The sequence below is a fragment of the Marasmius oreades genome, chromosome 2 (assembly GCF_018924745.1).
Source record: "Marasmius oreades isolate 03SP1 chromosome 2, whole genome shotgun sequence".
Taxonomy (NCBI): Eukaryota; Fungi; Basidiomycota; class Agaricomycetes; order Agaricales; family Marasmiaceae; genus Marasmius; species Marasmius oreades.
Genome location: NC_057324.1, coordinates 1,802,217 through 1,819,065, shown reverse-complemented (window position 1 = coordinate 1,819,065; position 16,849 = coordinate 1,802,217). Strand labels below are relative to the sequence as shown.

Here is a 16,849-nt window from a genome sequence, read left to right as displayed (position 1 = left end):
GTTGTTGCCGCCGGCTACTTATATTGATGTGGAGTTAATTCCCACGGTCTGAAACACCACGCATAAGCGCTCAATGATTACAGTAAATCACGACCTTCACATTTGGTTCTGAGATCCGTCTTTCTTCACCGCCTATACACCATTATGAACCTCTTGTTCACTCCCAACCATATACAGCTTCTCAACTCGTGTTATCCCTCAACTTCAGCTCTCCTCACTTCAGGTCCAGAATACTCTCCGAATTCGCAGGAACTCAGTCGTCTGACGTATTATGCGTAAGTTCTTCGAAACCCTCTTGCCATACTTGCGACTCACGATGTACTGTTGTAACAGCTCAAATCATCCCGACAAAATTGCCAAGTTGGGCAACGAACTAGAAAAGCGTCTGCGTTCTGAATGTCGGAAAGCTCAGTCAGGAAATTTGCGTGCCCGAGCGTCAGTTGTTTTTATCAATCCGACTTGGGTGTTGCTCACAGCTGCCATAGGAGCCTTCTGATCACTCTCGCTATATTCCGATCCTTGGCAATCGAATGTCGACGGGACATAAATCTCATTACAGCCTCTCTAGTTGCATCCATTGAGGCCACTCTTTCTTCAATAGCTAGTGATCTGGAGGTCGCCGCAAGAGCTGCCAGTGTGGTTCGTACGCCCCAAATATTCAAGTTCCCGTGTGTATGGATTAACCTTACTCGACCAGTTTACCACCTGGACGACGTATACAAACGGCCAGTTAATTGGGACGGATAATGCGTTGACGAAAAGCTACATAGCTAGTTTACGGCTCTTCGCTTCCTTAAGCTCTTCCGAGGCTAAAGACACGGAAACCAGAAACAGGTATGGTAGACCTCCTCGTCTTTCTGTGTAACCTCAGCCCTCAATTTCAACAGGACACGACTTGTCGGTTTCGCAGCCTTGACGGGAGCAATTAACTCCGAGGCCTTATACAATGATTCTGTCCAATTCTGGACTCAAGTCTCGATTCTCATGCGTCCCGTGCTGAGAGCACTACTCCAGATGGAGCTTGGGACATTGGAGGAACAGTAAGAGCACTCGCCCACACCGTCGTTCCATTTATCATTGACATATTATACCTTTAGAGCAGCAGGGGTGAAGGATGCACCGATATCTCCATACCTTGCAGAATTTCGTACACGCCCTGCCTTGGAAAGACGAGCAGCCTCAATCCACCTCCATATCGATGGAGAAAACGGTCCATCGATGTCGGAAGTTTCAAGTGCAGCGTTGCGTGCCCTCTTCTCGCTGCTCGGAAATGTGAATGGCTCTCAACTGGATCGCATAATGCGATCCTCTTTCGATAATTTGGATGAACTTAAGGCATGGAGATATGTGGAACACTGCTGTTGGTTTGCACAGAAGGCAGCAGAGTGGTCACAGTATCAGTATAGATTCGCCGTCCCGACCTGGCTTGTCGAGCGTCTGGTAGAAAGTAAGGACGCTGGAAGCGATGAGATACAGAAAGTTTTGACCATGATGGTCACCACAGTGTTCAAGTCATCCGTGCCCTTGATCAATTTATCGACTTCCGATATCTTGTCAAACTTGATGTCCTTAGTTGTACAGAGGGTGTCATTCAATCCTGAAGACGATTTGCTATCTCCTCTGGTTGAATGCATCTCTTCCTTGGGCTGCCATGTCTATTATTCGGATCAAATTCACGATTTAGCAGTGAGTGAGGTGCCATGGAGTATTGAAACTTCTCACTGTTACTTTAATAGGGAGAATTGATCGCGCGGATATCATCCATCGAGGCACACGGGGTCGTTTCTCGCAAACATCCTGACTATGCCGCCAGTCGGGCTCAAGCCATTCGTTGCCTGCTGATGGGACTCTCAGGCCTCCTGCATGCAGCAAACAAGAACGAGCAGGACAGTTCTGAAGATGGCAAACCTAGTCATAACGCCCACAAGGACACTGGGATCCGTGACCGCTCATCTCTGCGATCCAAAATTCCACCAGATATGTGGCAAGACACAATCAATCTACTTTGCGACGAGAATTTTGGTGTGCGGACAGCTTATGCGGAGGCACTTGTTTATTACATTACGCATGAGATGCCAAAACATTGCGATGACCGCGATCTCACCAAGCAACGCACAGCAATCAACGGGTCCCTAAAACAGACAGCGTTCCTAAATTCCCTCTTTCATACAGCTGACATAGGAAGCAAACTTTTACACGCCATTCATGCTTACTTATATATCCTCCTCACATCATCGTCACTCAATCCGGAAACGAGCACGACGACTTCTTTAGATTCCTCCCCAAACAATACATTACCCACCTTCAATGTACAATCTGCGACACCGCTAACTGAGAGCCATCCGGACCTCCCACATTCTTCAACCCCATCCCAAACTCGTCCATATCGCTCCCGGAAACTTTCAATGGCTCTCCGTCTTCTGCAATCAAGTCCTCAAGGACTGTCAGGAAACGCATGTGCTTGCCTAAAGGATCATTCCGAAGCGCTCAATATTCTTATGACCATCCATCGCCAGTTACCCATTCGTGCACTAATAACCGGTGTCCCGATGTTACTGGCACTCGATGGTGCTTGCGATCTTCGTACAGAAGACACCAGAAATCCCCGCGTGTGTGCCATTAAAATCATTATAGCTACCACCTGGTTAAATATCGGAAAAGTATGGGAGTCACCTGAATTAGTGACCATAGCAGAGAAGGTAAATCTTTCCCTTCATTCTAATTGGAGGTCCACCTTATTTCCCTTCTCGTAGGCATTATCCCCTTGGCCTTCATCGAACCCGCTACCGAAGGTCTCAACTGCTTCTCTCGGGAGTTATTATCCCCCTCAAGACCCGGACTCGTTGTTATCGCTTCAAATACCAGCAGAATGGGATGACGTGGACAGGGAGAAAGCTCTTTTGTTGATCGGGTCCAGTCAGAAGGTGCAACGAGCTACGGGCCTGGATCAAGAGCAACTTCTTTCAATGTTCTCCACGAAATGGACCGCAGAATCAGTTCTGAAAGATTGTGAGTCTCCCCTCTCTCAACATACTTTTTGGTTATGATTCTCATATCTTTGTTTTCTCGTTAGCTGTGGAGAAGCCTGGCAGTTTCGAAGCCACTCTTCGAGGAGACGGTGTTTCTCCTCTCATCAGAATTTCTCCTGGTTTGATGCATATCGACAACCGCTCCCTCGCAAGTCTAGCTCGCTCGACGCGTGGTGTAGGCGTAACTGACCTTCGTGAGGCTTTAGAAGGGAGGAGCAACATGTCAAACCCAAATCTGGCGAGGCCGTCGTCAATTTCTACTCTTGATCACACGTCGTCCATACTCAATGATATTAAACTAACCAAGACGCGTTCGAGAACGCGAAATAAACGCACTGTTCCATCTGGACCAGGGGAGGTTCGGGATGTGCTCAATAAGCTGGGATTAGGTAAACAGAACGGTAGTCTTCTCAAGCCTTCCTTTCCTTTACAGCAGAGATCTTGAAACCTACGATCATACTTTAATTTCCATTTGCATGCGCTGGCGGACAGTGATTCTTTTTTTCCTGTGGTCTTTGGATTCCTTTAGGAGTACCGGTGGGTATATACAAATTCGTTTGCATACTGTACTATCCTCATTGCTATTGTAAAGTAGAGTAATTTCTTCTCGAGAGATACTTGATTATCGCCGAATACCTGTTTGGCGAAGAGAGACAATTTTCCGACGGGCTTCCTCCTCCATCTTCCCCCAAAACGCCAGTTCTTGTTGAGATTTGGGGTGAGCGACCGACTGAAGCCCCTTCTGCGAAGATAAAGTAAATAGATTGGCTTCATGTTGACTCCAGATCCTTTGGCCTTACATTTAGTCCCTGCAGAAGTATTTCATACATGCTGGACAGCACGGTAGCTCTGGAAATTGGATCACTGACTTGACTTGTATGCTTCTCAATCAACTTGTGGAGTTCTTGTCGCAGTCGCAAAAGGCTGAGTTTAGTGAGAACGAATTCGTCATCGAACCGAGAGGAGACACGTACTTGGAAAATATCATATTTTCTTCCTCCTGCACAGTCAAAGTCACAAAGGCACCGAAAAGATATATGTACCGTTGACACATCTATATGGGTTTGAACATGGGTGTTGATGATGGATGTTTGTAATAACGCAAAAATCCGTAACCTACAGATTTTACAGTAGCCTCGCTAGCCACCGCTGCACGGCTGAAGTAGCCTCCACCTGAACCTTCTGCGAGTTTCTTGAGAGATTCGATATGTTCGCTCATGAGTTTCTGAAACAATGGCCATAATTGTAACCGCAGCCCGAAAACAAAAGTCACTGCAGGAGGACAACCGCGGTGTTCCATCTCTGTGACGACATTTTCTGCCAAACGTATCATGGTCAACAGGGTAGTCACGGTCGGAGGTGGTTCCAAGGTGGATTGAACGAACGTCTGTCACAGAGCTTTTATTGGTCCGCATTCTTGAGAAATTGGAAGACGTACCTGAACATAACTCATGACCGGTTCGAAGACCTGCTTCCACAGGGCGTCAGTCTTCGCCTGTGTGGTCTTGAGCGGCTCGACAGATGTGTTCGGGTTAACAATGCTATTGGCTCGACTTCGAAAACCTTCATCCGTTCCCGTGGGAGTTAGTGGCCCCATGTGAGATGTAGGTATAGGTATAGCGGTCGGGGTGACGGAGGCCACAGAGAAAAAGCTTTGGAGAAAGGTATACTCTGTTGTCGCATTGTCCATGAATACAAGTAGGAGGGAGCGAAGGAGCGCTTCGAGAGGCTCTTTCTGTAGAAGTTCATTAGGTATGTAGACACACGAAAGTGGTAAACAAACAACCTACATGAGTTCTATCATCAGCCATATACGCCAGAGTGACACTAGGACCATCAAGCCTCGAATTCGACAAACGGTTTTGGTCTCCAAGTGTTAACCACTGGCCAGATACAATTGCCTCAAATTTTTCGACCTGTCGGCTCTGAGAACAACGATCAAGCATCTGTATGGGGCATAAAACCACTAAATCTTACTTTTATCCAACTCAGACTCCGAATGTAGCGCCTGAAGCCAGTCTCATAATATGTCCGAGCAACTCCGATGTATGCTCGCTGGACTTCATTAGCAACGGGTGGGGCCTGACGCTGCAGAAACGCGAATAACGAGCGGTACTTGAGAAAAACAGATGTTTGCAGGACCTGCATATTTGTTGTGACGCTACGTCTTATGGGCTGTACTAGAGCGAGAAAGAAAGCTCGTATTTTAGTCGAGGCCTGGGTTCTCAATTAATAAAGACAGTGAAGGTGGTCTTGCAAAAGGAGACATACTACTATTCTCAATCCTTCTGCTACCTCCCCGAGATCCCTCGCAGCCTTAACGCGTGCTCGGCCTCTAATCATCTCTAGATGCCGCTCAAACTCTTCAATAGTAGAAATCCAAAGTTCGGATACATCGGAATCGAGTATCGTTGTAGCAAGCATAGGAGGTATGATGATGTCTGTAATGAGGTTCGACAGTGGTTTCTCAATTTTCTAGTGAAGAGTTTCAGATACTAAGTAATCAAGGGAGGGCAAGTAACAAACCCGACGGCTTTTAAGCCTGTCGTCTATGTCGTTACTTCTATCTTGAAGTTCAGATATCTGTCCTGATACAGCGGAAAGATCTTTCTGAAAGGTTGACAGAAAGGATTCCAGGGAGTCAAGAAGATTCACGCTTGTCTGTGAAATGGTGAGCTTAGAGTCATTAAGAGTGTGGTTGGGAGTTTAGACGCACCTGAACTTGGTCATGTAACTCGACGAACTCCTTCGCTCGCATACTGTCTTACACATCATCTGAGTGGGATTCCGTTCGAATGGTTTCTAGGAACATACAAAAGGAAGTGCCAGATTCTCGCTTAGAGCTCGGGTCATCAGTAGAGTCTGTTTGGTGAAGAGACTTGTCCTCTACAAGTTCCATATGTCAAGAGGCAAGAAGAGGCTGGGATATGAAAATTGAAGGTGGTGGCTGTGGCGCCAGCTACCGAATTCAACAGACGCCATGCAGCTTGCCAGTACAGTGTGCATCGAGTTATTATATATACATTATGTTATAGATTACTGAACAAACGCATATTGTAAGGAGGAACCCTCGTAATGTTGGGGAGGTAACTGAACTGGTAACGTCGGATTGACATGTTGTTCCTCGTCACTCGCTTCACCAAGTTCTCCTAATGTCTGCCAGTCGAAGTCTGGAGAATCTTCCACCAGTTTTTGAAGGACTTGAGGTAAATCAGGGCGATCAACCTGACTCTCAATCAACCAGTTTTGACTAACCATCCACATCGCCACACCTTTGGGGGGTAACTGAAAACCCTCCTTGGGAGCCCCAGCAGCACGATCATACTTGCCCACCCCTCGCTTTTGTTTGGCTGACGCACCTGATATTTTATCTTCAGTATCTAATGCCTGATAGAACTTCACAAGACGTCGACTGCGCCATGCAAGTCCTCGGGTGACCAAATGCTTCGACTGAGAAGAATCGGGGTCTACATCAGACTCTTCTGAGGACATGCACTCAAGCTCGAAAGCATGATCAAAAATTGGATGTTCAAATGCGGAGACTCTTAAACGTGCACTGGCGCGACTATCCAACTTCTATCGTATTGGAATCCATCAAAAATTGTGGGGAAAAAAAGGGATAGTTCGGAGAGAAACTCACCGCCTTTCTTCTTGCGAGCCTTCGAGCCTTGAGAGCCTTCGTGGTGTCCCGTAATCGTTGATATTCAGCAAGTGCGTCGTCTTTCTGGGCTTTATATTTTTGACGCAATGTAGTAAAACACTGGTCAAATGTGGATTCCAAATTTTTCTTGCTGAAGTCACGGTCAGGCACGTGTTTATAGAGCCGCCGTCGATTCTCTTTCAGGTCTTCCATAATGCGAGTCTTCATTCGAGCGTTGTGGACCGATTGCTTCGTCGTCTTATCCCATACAAAACGGACAGGGTCAATCGGATCCAATGTTTGACCTTCGGGATGACTGTCTGGGAGGTTCTTGTCACTCTCCAACCCCATGAGACGAATGATATGGAGGCGCATTGCGTGCTAAATTACACTCGAATCAGTGACGGTTTTAACCAAGCTGATTTGACAGCGTACGTGAACAGTAAGACAACGTTTGTCATGATGACTTCGGCGTTTAGGAGCACGAGTATAAGAGGAATCCGAGTCCGAATCACGGTGGTGATCGCTGGATGATGAGCTTGAGACTGATCTCCGTCTCTTCTTCAACTTGGCAGGCGGAGTTCGACGGGAAGTTGTTTGAGTGGAGGGGCCTGTCGACCCGTTTAGACCGGGTGAGGGTGCAGGTGTTACAGAGAGAGAGGAGGTTCTCTCTCTCATTCCTGGAGAATGATGTTGATTTATCGTAAGTTGGTCACCGTGATCGTTCAAGTATGGTGGACTGGCTTGTTGCAAAGGTCGCGAAGAAGAGCCTTGCATAAAGATGGGCTGAAAATTAGTGTTGTTAATATGACCAGTAGGGGATATTGGGGTCGACAGATGCGAGGGCTGGGAACGGGTTGCTGGTGTAGGAGATGTTGAATGCGAGTTCACGGTTTGTCGTAGAAATAGAACCTCTTGTTTGAGTTCTAAAACTTGCCTCTCCAACTCCGCTTGCCTCTGACTTTGTTTAACTTCTTGTTCCTTCTCCCATGCTATTCGACGTTCCCGTTCCGTTTCCTGAGCCTCCCGGGTTGCAGAAACAATTCGTAGTAGTTCCTGTACAGCTTGGAGACCACCTGGTGAGGGTCTGGCTCTGATCATTTAATCAGTGTGTTGATATATCTATATCTTCCACCAGCGGTGTCCTTACCTTGTCACCGGTGATTGTTGGTGGCATTGGTTTTCTGGAAGAGTGACATGAAGTTGGGGAGACTGTGTTACAGGCTGAAGTGAGGATGTCTGATTTCTAGACTGGGTATAATAAGGATTCAGAGCATCTGAAAGCTCACTTGAACCCATCTAGTCTTAGAATCATGGAGGGTGGTAGAATTGGGTTTTTAGCGCCTGTAACTGTTCCAGGTCGTACGTAAGCGAGCAAAACGCATAGCACGCGAACGCGTAAGCCTTCTTCTCTCTTCTTCCCACAACTCAATTCAACATGGACTCAGACTTTTCAATGATGATGCCAGGTGCCGGGGGAATGCCTCGAGGTGATTCAACTACTCCAGACAAGTGATCCAATTTCCCAATAACCCAGTAAATGTACTCACGATCTTGTAACCGTTGATTTAGCGGTGAAGTTATACACATCTCGTCGTTGGCACTTTTAAAGGTGAATGCCGGAGCAATTTCTCAACCCTTCATTCTTATCATCTCTCATAGATGCTTAAACACGGGCGTGCCGGTGTTCCGATGGAAGTTATGGGACTAATGCTCGGCGAATTCGTGGACGAATACACTATTCAAGTTATCGATGTTTTTGCAATGCCACAATCTGGAACAACAGTCAGTGTAGAGTCCGTGGACCACGTTTTCCAGACGAAGATGTTGGACATGTTGAAACAGACTGGCCGGTATGTCGGTTTGTTACTGGAATCTACTACAAATGCTGAGATGCGTTGAAAGGCCGGAAATGGTGGTGGGCTGGTATCATTCGCATCCAGGGTTCGGATGTTGGTTGTCGAGCGTTGATATCAACACACAACAGGTTTCATCTCTCATGTGACTTCGGGGGATTCGTACTAACTTCCGTTACAGTCCTTTGAATCTCTCAACTCTCGTTCCGTCGCGGTCGTCGTTGACCCCATACAGTCCGTGAAAGGAAAGGTCGTCATCGATGCCTTCCGTCTCATCAACCCCCAGACCGTTATCTCTGGACGTGAACCGCGTCAAACCACGTCAAACATCGGCCACATCAATAAACCATCGATACAAGCTTTAATCCATGGGTTGAATAGACATTACTACTCGATCGCCGTGAATTACCGGAAAACACCTCTTGAAGAATCCATGCTCATGAACCTTCACAAGCGAAATTGGACGGAGGGTTTGAAATTGCGCGACTTCAACCTGCACAAGGAGAGTAACGAAAAGTCCATTAAGGTATAGAAATCGATGCGAGTTTTTCCGGAAGATGGATGCTTACATTGTTCAGGCTATGCTTACACTTTCCGAAGCCTATAACAAGTCGGTTCAAGAAGAGTCAACCCTAACTGCTGAGCAACTGAAGACACGGCACGTTGGGAAACAAGATCCAAAACGGCACTTGGAAGATGCAGTGGAAAAAGCCATGGGTGACCAAGTGGTTCAGAACTTGGGTACCATGCTTTTGGCGGAGCTATAAGAGAGAACCCCGTGAAACAATGTTGAGATAGTTCGTGTAACCAATTCTTGACTTTTTGCTCTCGGAAAGGTCACCCGGCCCCTAGCAGTGGCACGCCATTACTTTTAAATAGGGTCACAGGAGCTTCACTTTACATATAGCTGGTTAGCACAATTTTTATTTTCTCATGGTCTGTGGTTTGAATGGCCCGACGTGGGCCTACGGCCACTTTTACTTAGGGGTGCATCGGGCCTGGAGCTAATTGTTTGGGCGGGGTGCACGGCACGGTCTTTTTTTTGACCGCTGTAAGTTCGACAGATGGTAATGGGATCTTTCTTGAATCTGAAACGTCACGATGTTCTTTAATGACACACTTACATGAAACGTTCGTATTGCTGATCCACTGAATTCTAGAACAACACCAATTGGCGATAAGATGTACCTCGTGTGCTGATGATGCATCTGGGAAGGTACAAACAGGGTGGTGGTTCCGAGTCGGTGGAGCTCTCGGTTGGCATCTACATTTAGTTTATTCACAGGCTGTGTCAGAAAGGTTCCAATGGTTCCGTCGTCAAGTATAAGGTGGAGAATTAGATGGGGGATGTATTTGGAAGGTCTAGCCACGGTAATTGGAAACCCCATTTTGCAAAATGTTTCGTTTACTAAGAACCGGAATGACACCCATCATTTTTGCTCTCCTAATGGCCTTCCCGAGCCTTCTCTGATTTTTCATGGTGAGGTTAGTGACATTGCGGCCGTAAATTTTTCCCATATCGGAAACATAATTGTTCAGAACGAAGGGGTTGAGGGCCATGTCGAGGGGGTCTATATTTAATTGGTAAAAGGGATCCGCTTTTCGAGCCTCGCGTTTCGAAGGGCCAACTTTTGGTCTTGTGAGATGTCGTCGTTCGGTTTTAAGAACGTTGTTGTACTTGAGCCTGTCGGGTGTGATGAACTAGAACGTGTAAAAAGGGCTTCAGTCACCACGATACGACAAGTGAGAAGTGATACCGTACCGTATTGTATTCGAAAGATCTGTATTGGGAGTTGGGGTTCTGGATGAAAGCTTGAGTCGGGTAAAGGTGTTAGTGAGAAGCAATGTGAAGTTAACGAGAGCGATACATACTAGCAGATTGACTATTTTGGGCGGCTGCGTTAACCATGTTGCGCAGTAGTCTGAAAGACTCTGCATCTTTTTTGGTGGCATTGGCCAAACTTGTCGTCGAGGAGAATGCTCTGAAAGACTTTCGCGTTGTATGCGCTGCCCCACGAAGTGCAGCGAGCATGATGGACGACGGGGAACGCGTCGAGGAACAGGTGTACTAGGCTTAATTGAGTAAGCAATAGGTCCGCTTGTCTCACACTCCCACCAACAACACCCCGGTATCCCTCAATCTCCCAGTCTCCCTCTCTCATGAATTCTTGATCCTGTACACCACCATCCTCTTAGTTTTACTAATTTTCCTCATCTTCCTCATTTTTTCCTTCACTCTGGCCTACCCAATTCTCTCATAGCTTGAGGGTGCAGTTATCGCTGATACAGGCATTCCACCTTTTCCATGTCAGATTCTGCTCTGCAGCGTCGACAACCTCCCAGTCCTCTCGTTTTTTTACCAGAAACCGTTCTTTCTCCCGCTCCCAGCCAGGGCAGTCATCAGAATGGCTCTGGTTCCAACACGGTCTCTATGCCCTTCGTTAGGCGCCATGTAACTCGCCGCCTCAAAGCTGCCAAAGCCGAATGTGACAAGGAACTCCAGCGGGTCACCAACAATATCACCGTTTTCTTTGAGGAGCGTCTCAAGGAGGGGGATCATGAACCTGACAGGGAATATCGAGAGAAGGACTCACATTATGGAGACGGAGATCCATACCGTGACCATCCTTTTGCCTTCCAGCCTGCAGAATTTCGGTCTGCTCCGCAGAACGACGACTGCAGCTCAGATGGCGGCTATGAAGCCGAAGTTGAGTACCATGGTCGTCACAGCCGACAACGTGGGTCCCCTGATGACGACCTCAGCGTTTCTCCAGTGTTGACTCATTCATCCTCTCATTCTGCTCTCTACTCAGCGTCTTCATCGACTTCCATGAGCCCAGGGGCTATTAGGCGGCAACAGACCCTTTCTTGGGAACGGCCTCTCTCTGCTTCCATGTCCTCCAGTGCAATCTCTTCCTCACCTGCTGGTTCCACTGTCATGCTGCCCGAAGCACCACTTACTCGGAAACAGAGCAGCCCATCCGCCTCCACTTCATGGGCGAACCAGGGACTCCCTTCGCGCCGCCTGTCTCGTACCATTCATATTCCCTCTCGTCCTCCCCGGTCCGGTCACAGTTCCAGATCCACTTCGCGCTCCAGATCACCCCTCCCGCCCATCTCGAGTCATGCTTCATTCTCCGATTACACATCCAACCCTCCTTCTAATCGTCGTGCTTCGCGAATCTTAGTTGATGATCCCATCGACCCGATTATGTCCACCCTATACGAACTCATAGGCATAGCTACAGAAATCATTGACATGTCCATCACGCAACTCACTGCTCAGCCCAAAGTGTGTGAGTCTCTTGTGGAAAGAGTCCAGGACATTGGGAAGGCATGGGAGACTCATCCCGACTGGCATGGACGCAATTGGTACGTTCAAGTACTGCTTGCTGTCGCAAGTCTCAACCGAGTTGTTGAATGGTGGGAAGCCGAGAAGCAGTTTTGGAACTTTGACGACAACGACGATGAACTTGACGAGCCCTTGACATTTGTGACCAAACCCGCTGATGAATCCGCACCTGAACCTTCTCGGCCACAAGGATCCCCTGAACTAGAAGGTTTCAGGCTCAACCCGGAAGATGACAACAGACATCGTCTTCACAGACCGCCTAGTCACGGACGGCGTCCAAGAGACGACCATCCAAAAACGCTCACCAATCTTACCGATCCTCGGGAGGGCCACTCCCGCAGTGTATCCAAAACACACACACATGTCCATTCAGATTCGGCACGAGTGCTGGCAACCGAAAGGTTGAGGTTACAGGCCGAAACCGCTCAAAATCAGAATATCGTGTTAGAACTTAGTTTGGACGGAGACCATTTGATTTGGATTAATTACGCGTGGAGGGTGGTAGTGGGGTAACATTTCCATTCCATTCGCATCTTTATTATGCTGAAATTTTCATTGTTCATTTAGCACGGACCCGGATGAACTGTTCGGTACTAGAGTGTCATTGCAACTACATTCTGCTGATGCTCATGTCTTCAATGCTGCGACCCAACAACTTCTAGAAGACGATTCCCATACTGTCGAAGCGCGGTTTAGGCTCAGGGTGGAGCCAGAAAGTGATCGTGATTACTCACAATCCAGGGTGCTTTACCAGCAGATGGAAGGCAAAGGCATGCTCATGATTGATCGCGAAGACGGTGAGCCCTCGCACACGATGTGGGTTATCAAGCCAATTGCTCCTCCCCGTTATGAGCAAGAGTCAGCTATAATGCTCGTTTCGGCTGGTCAGATGGAGGAGAGCGAATACGAACCGCCGCCACCCATCTGTCGTAAACTCTCTGCACCAGAACCGACAGGCGAAGTACCCGTACCTGAAACGCCTCTTCCTTTCCCGCTCCCTATTAGTGCTGAACCTATACTTTGCCGGATATGCGAGTGCCAAGTTCCCCAGTGGTATTTCGAAAAACACAGTGAAACATGTGTGGAGACTCACCGCCTCGAAGCTGAAATAGGCGAATGCAACGAATCTATCGCGGAACTGAGGGCCACCATCAGGGATTTGTGTGTCGCCATGGATCGCTCATCGGTCGTTACTGTACCGGAGTATCGCGGGGTGCCGATCTTTAGACCATCCTCTCCTGGCATCGCATCCCCCCTCGCCTTATTTCGGGTGAACAAGATGCAAAAGTTTGGTGTAAAGAAGATGCAAAGGAGACTGCTTGACCAATTGGAAGATATTCTCCAGATAGCCGCAGAGGTTGCTGTTCCCTCTCTGAAGGAGGAAGAAGCAAAAGAACCCATTGAGAGGCAGAGATTACTATCCCCCAGTTCGGAAAGGAAGATGTCTCAAGTCAGAAACTGGAGCAAGCCGGCCATTGAGGATGCTGCATTGAACCAACTTGTGCAGGATGTGGAACGGGTAATGCGACAAAAGGTTGATTCTGTGGTGCGGATGCAGAATACGATTCGATATGCAGAAAAAATCTGGTGTGAATGGCAGGACAGAGTGGGTGTATATGTTACTTCGATGGAAGAGGATGACTCTAGTGGCAGTGATAGTGATAGTGAAGGAGAAGAGCTTTCGGTACCCCCTGCGTTGTCGTCAACGGGAGTGGAAAGGGAGGAGGACGATCATTCTAGCACAACATCTGAATATGCATTCACGGGTGCCGATCCGACTCCAGTAGGCTCGTCCCCTGCACCTGTTACACCTCTGGAACCTCGTCCTGGTTCCGTAGTGCCCATGTCGAGTCCTGTTTCCTATGGAAATCGACCGTTGCATACGCGATCCTCTACCCCTTCTTCGATCTCGTCACCTCTTGCTCTTGCAGCTCCGATTGTCGCATCCCAGTATCCGGAGGAGTCGGTACCTGCCATGAGTCTGGACGATCCAAGGAGCGTGACAATTAAAACCCGCAAATCATCTTCGAGTTTGCTCGAACCCAAGCTAGTAGTGACGCCTCCCGCGTCCCCTCAAGTGCATCCTCGAGATGGCACTTCTGGTAGCCTCACACGAGAACCATCGCAGAAGCGTGGTCATCGACGGCATTCGACTATAAATCCCATCATGACTTCCACTGGTCCGCTTTCCCCCCGACAACCCTCCGCTGCTCCCTTATCCCGTTCAGCCCCGACTTCGATAAAGGACTTCGACATAATCAAACCCATCAGCAAAGGTGCATTTGGCTCTGTCTTCCTCGCCAAGAAGAAAATTACTGGTGACTACTACGCAATCAAAGTTTTGAAGAAGGCGGACATGATTGCGAAGAATCAGATCACGAATGTCAAAGCTGAGCGCATGATCCTGATGAAACAAGCCGACTCGCCTTTTGTCGCAAAGCTGTACTTTACTTTTCAGAGCAGGGATAACCTATATCTGGTGATGGAATACCTCAACGGCGGTGACTGCGCTGCACTCATCAAATCCTTGGGGTCTTTACCAGAGGAGTGGACAAAAAATTACATTGCGGAGGTTGTTCTTGGCCTCGAGTACTTACATCAACGAGGTGTTGTTCATCGGTATGTTTGATTTCTTGGAAGACAAACATCGTAGCTGAGTCTATCTCTAGTGACCTCAAACCTGATAATCTACTGATTGACCAGCATGGTCACTTGAAGCTTACTGATTTCGGTTTGAGCAGGATTGGTTTACTCGGACGACAGACTCGTGATAGTCAGCAGGGGCGCGGTTATGCCAGATACAGCTCGCGTTCTCGACCCCCCTCCATAGACTCCGCTTATCTGTCGTCTCCGTTGTTTCCTAATGATGGAGGTTCGTATTTCACCCAACGGACGAATTCGGTTCCCCGCGTAGGAAGCTCCCCTTATCTGTCCTCCACAGATGATGTCGCAGGTGAAACAAATGGTTGGGACTCGGCCAACGTGCTTTACAATCTTCGACCAAAGACGGCTGAGAGTCCACTGCAGTCATTCGCCACCGAGCTCACGACCGATTTGAGATCGCATTCACATTCAAATTCAAATTCTGCTAGTGGAACACCTCCTGGTGAACAGAAATTTGTTGGTACACCGGATTATCTCGCTCCAGAAACTATTCTTGGTTTGCGAAAGGATGACGCTGCTGTTGACTGGGTAGGCTTTTCTTCCTTGCAAAGTCAGATTCCGCTTGGCTAACCCCTGTACCGCAGTGGGCTTTGGGTGTGATCACCTATGAATTCTTGTATGGAATTCCACCGTTCCATGACGATACTCCTGAAAAGGTGTTTGAAAACATCTTGTCTGGACATGTGGAATGGCATGATGAATGGGTTGACTTCTCCGAAGAAGCCCGTGATTTTATGCAGAGACTCCTGACTATTGATCCAGAGGCTCGCCTTGGTGCGAATGGCGCAGATGAAGTCAAAGCACACCCGTTCTTCCGTAGCATCGAATGGGACAAGGTCACAATCACGGAAGCGGCATTCATTCCGCAGGTCAACGATCCAGAGTCCACTGATTACTTTGACCCTCGCGGAGCCATACCTATGTTGTTCCAAGACGATGACCAGGTAGCGGTTACCGGACAGTCTGCACTTAACAGCCCAGTTGTTGATCCAACGATGCCGCCTCCCTCTTTACCTGTACCTATCGCGGGTCGGGAAATGGCTTCCGCTCCGGGAACCGACGACTTTGGCTCTTTCAGCTACAAGAATGTGCCCGTTCTGAAGCAAGCAAATGACGATCTCATCAGAAAGATGAAGACGGATCAAATGGTTCCACTCACGCACGCTATCTCAGAGTCAACCGGTCTGCATAACCGGAAGCGAAGTATTTCTCACCGCATGAAGAAACCACCTAGTGTCGTGACTAACGTGGACCAGAAGAACATGCCGACTAATCCACCTTCCCCGGCGACATCCACCTCCTCTTTAGCATCATCTCCGTCGCGTGCAAGCATTCCCCCTTCGACACCTGGTAGCGCCGGTGTGAGTGGTGGAAGCCATGCCCGTAAGCTCTCAGAATATGGGGCTGTCGAACGGTTCAAACTTAACCATATGGACGGAGGTGATCGACGGAACTCTATGCCAAGTCGCCTGCGCACCGCTTCTGCATCCAGTGGCGGAGAAGGTTCGGGTTCGGAAACGTGGGCGTCTTCCGTTGGACATGGCTCTACCAATACTCCGCCATCGTCTGTGCATTCTATCGACTTGAGGAAAGGTCCGGACCCAACTGATCGCGCGGTAACATGTCTCCTGGCCGAGGACAACCCAATTACCGCTAAAATCATCGAGACCTTACTATTACGAATGGGATGTCGGTGCGTCGTAGTGGCCGATGGATCAGAAGCCATCAGCGTCGCGATGGGAGACATCAGTGAGTAAACCAAGGACACCTGTGTTTTTTTTTGGACTACAACCTAAACGGTACTTCGTCCATAGAATTTGACTGCATATTGATGGACCTCCATATGCCAGTTTGTAAGTGAATTTGACGAGTCTATGAGCGCTTGGACTGATTTAATTACTAGTGGATGGCGAGGGCGCTGCGAGGTACATCAAAAGTACGAATAGCAAGAATACAAATACGCCCATTATCGCGGTTAGTGCTTATAGTGGCGCTGACACAAGCGACTCGAATAGTGTCTTCGCTGGATCGTTATCAAAACCGTTGCAAAAGGCTGACTTGTTAGGTAAGTAGATGCCCCATACCCACAAGGGTCCTAGACTGAATCCGCTTTTTAGCTGTATTTCGCCAACTCGGATTCAAAACAACGACGATGCAAGGCGTTGGACCCGGCGCTACAAAGGTCACCGCTTCTCAAGGAAACTCATGACACCGTCGCCACCCATTTTACTTACACAACAATATATACGACCCTATTCACGTTCTTTACGTTTGCATAGTCCTCCGATTCGTTTTTTCTCTGACCACA

At 48.3% G+C, this 16,849-nt stretch overlaps 6 protein-coding genes across 6 annotated transcripts; 3 read left to right on the top strand and 3 right to left on the bottom strand.

Annotated features, from left to right (window-relative positions):
- Window positions 1-84: 84 nt before the first annotated feature.
- E1B28_004199 (uncharacterized protein) lies at window positions 85-3,474 on the top strand (the record flags this gene model as incomplete). The annotated part of the gene is made up of 9 exons (XM_043148659.1): window positions 85-275; window positions 334-435; window positions 486-639; window positions 698-834; window positions 888-1,040; window positions 1,098-1,686; window positions 1,737-2,699; window positions 2,754-3,009; window positions 3,074-3,474. Exons 1-9 carry the CDS (start codon window positions 145-147, stop codon window positions 3,472-3,474), a joined length of 2,886 nt encoding a protein of 961 aa, XP_043013259.1. The 5' UTR covers window positions 85-144.
- Window positions 3,475-3,651: 177 nt separating this feature from the next.
- On the bottom strand, window positions 3,652-5,928 carry E1B28_004198 (uncharacterized protein; the record flags this gene model as incomplete). Its single annotated transcript, XM_043148658.1, has 11 exons — window positions 3,652-3,771; window positions 3,830-3,953; window positions 4,004-4,083; window positions 4,150-4,416; window positions 4,468-4,764; window positions 4,820-4,954; window positions 5,007-5,246; window positions 5,301-5,504; window positions 5,556-5,690; window positions 5,746-5,792; window positions 5,844-5,928. The coding sequence occupies 11 exons, from the start codon at window positions 5,926-5,928 to the stop codon at window positions 3,652-3,654; spliced, it is 1,734 nt and encodes a 577-aa protein (XP_043013258.1).
- A 137-nt stretch (window positions 5,929-6,065) lies between these two features.
- E1B28_004197 (uncharacterized protein) lies at window positions 6,066-7,968 on the bottom strand (the record flags this gene model as incomplete). The annotated part of the gene is made up of 4 exons (XM_043148657.1): window positions 6,066-6,605; window positions 6,670-7,050; window positions 7,105-7,762; window positions 7,820-7,968. 4 exons carry the CDS (start codon window positions 7,966-7,968, stop codon window positions 6,066-6,068), a joined length of 1,728 nt encoding a protein of 575 aa, XP_043013257.1.
- A 103-nt stretch (window positions 7,969-8,071) lies between these two features.
- On the top strand, window positions 8,072-9,693 carry RPN11 (multicatalytic endopeptidase). The gene is made up of 6 exons (XM_043148656.1): window positions 8,072-8,181; window positions 8,242-8,281; window positions 8,332-8,522; window positions 8,575-8,656; window positions 8,707-9,051; window positions 9,104-9,693. Exons 1-6 carry the CDS (start codon window positions 8,108-8,110, stop codon window positions 9,290-9,292), a joined length of 921 nt encoding a protein of 306 aa, XP_043013256.1. The 5' UTR covers window positions 8,072-8,107; the 3' UTR covers window positions 9,293-9,693.
- A 194-nt stretch (window positions 9,694-9,887) lies between these two features.
- On the bottom strand, window positions 9,888-10,557 carry E1B28_004195 (uncharacterized protein; the record flags this gene model as incomplete). The annotated part of the gene is made up of 3 exons (XM_043148655.1): window positions 9,888-10,226; window positions 10,288-10,337; window positions 10,398-10,557. The coding sequence occupies 3 exons, from the start codon at window positions 10,555-10,557 to the stop codon at window positions 9,888-9,890; spliced, it is 549 nt and encodes a 182-aa protein (XP_043013255.1).
- Window positions 10,558-10,830: 273 nt separating this feature from the next.
- Window positions 10,831-16,750, top strand: E1B28_004194 (uncharacterized protein; the record flags this gene model as incomplete). The annotated part of the gene is made up of 7 exons (XM_043148654.1): window positions 10,831-12,386; window positions 12,445-14,496; window positions 14,547-15,069; window positions 15,126-16,290; window positions 16,356-16,394; window positions 16,445-16,606; window positions 16,659-16,750. 7 exons carry the CDS (start codon window positions 10,831-10,833, stop codon window positions 16,748-16,750), a joined length of 5,589 nt encoding a protein of 1,862 aa, XP_043013254.1.
- Window positions 16,751-16,849: the final 99 nt, after the last annotated feature.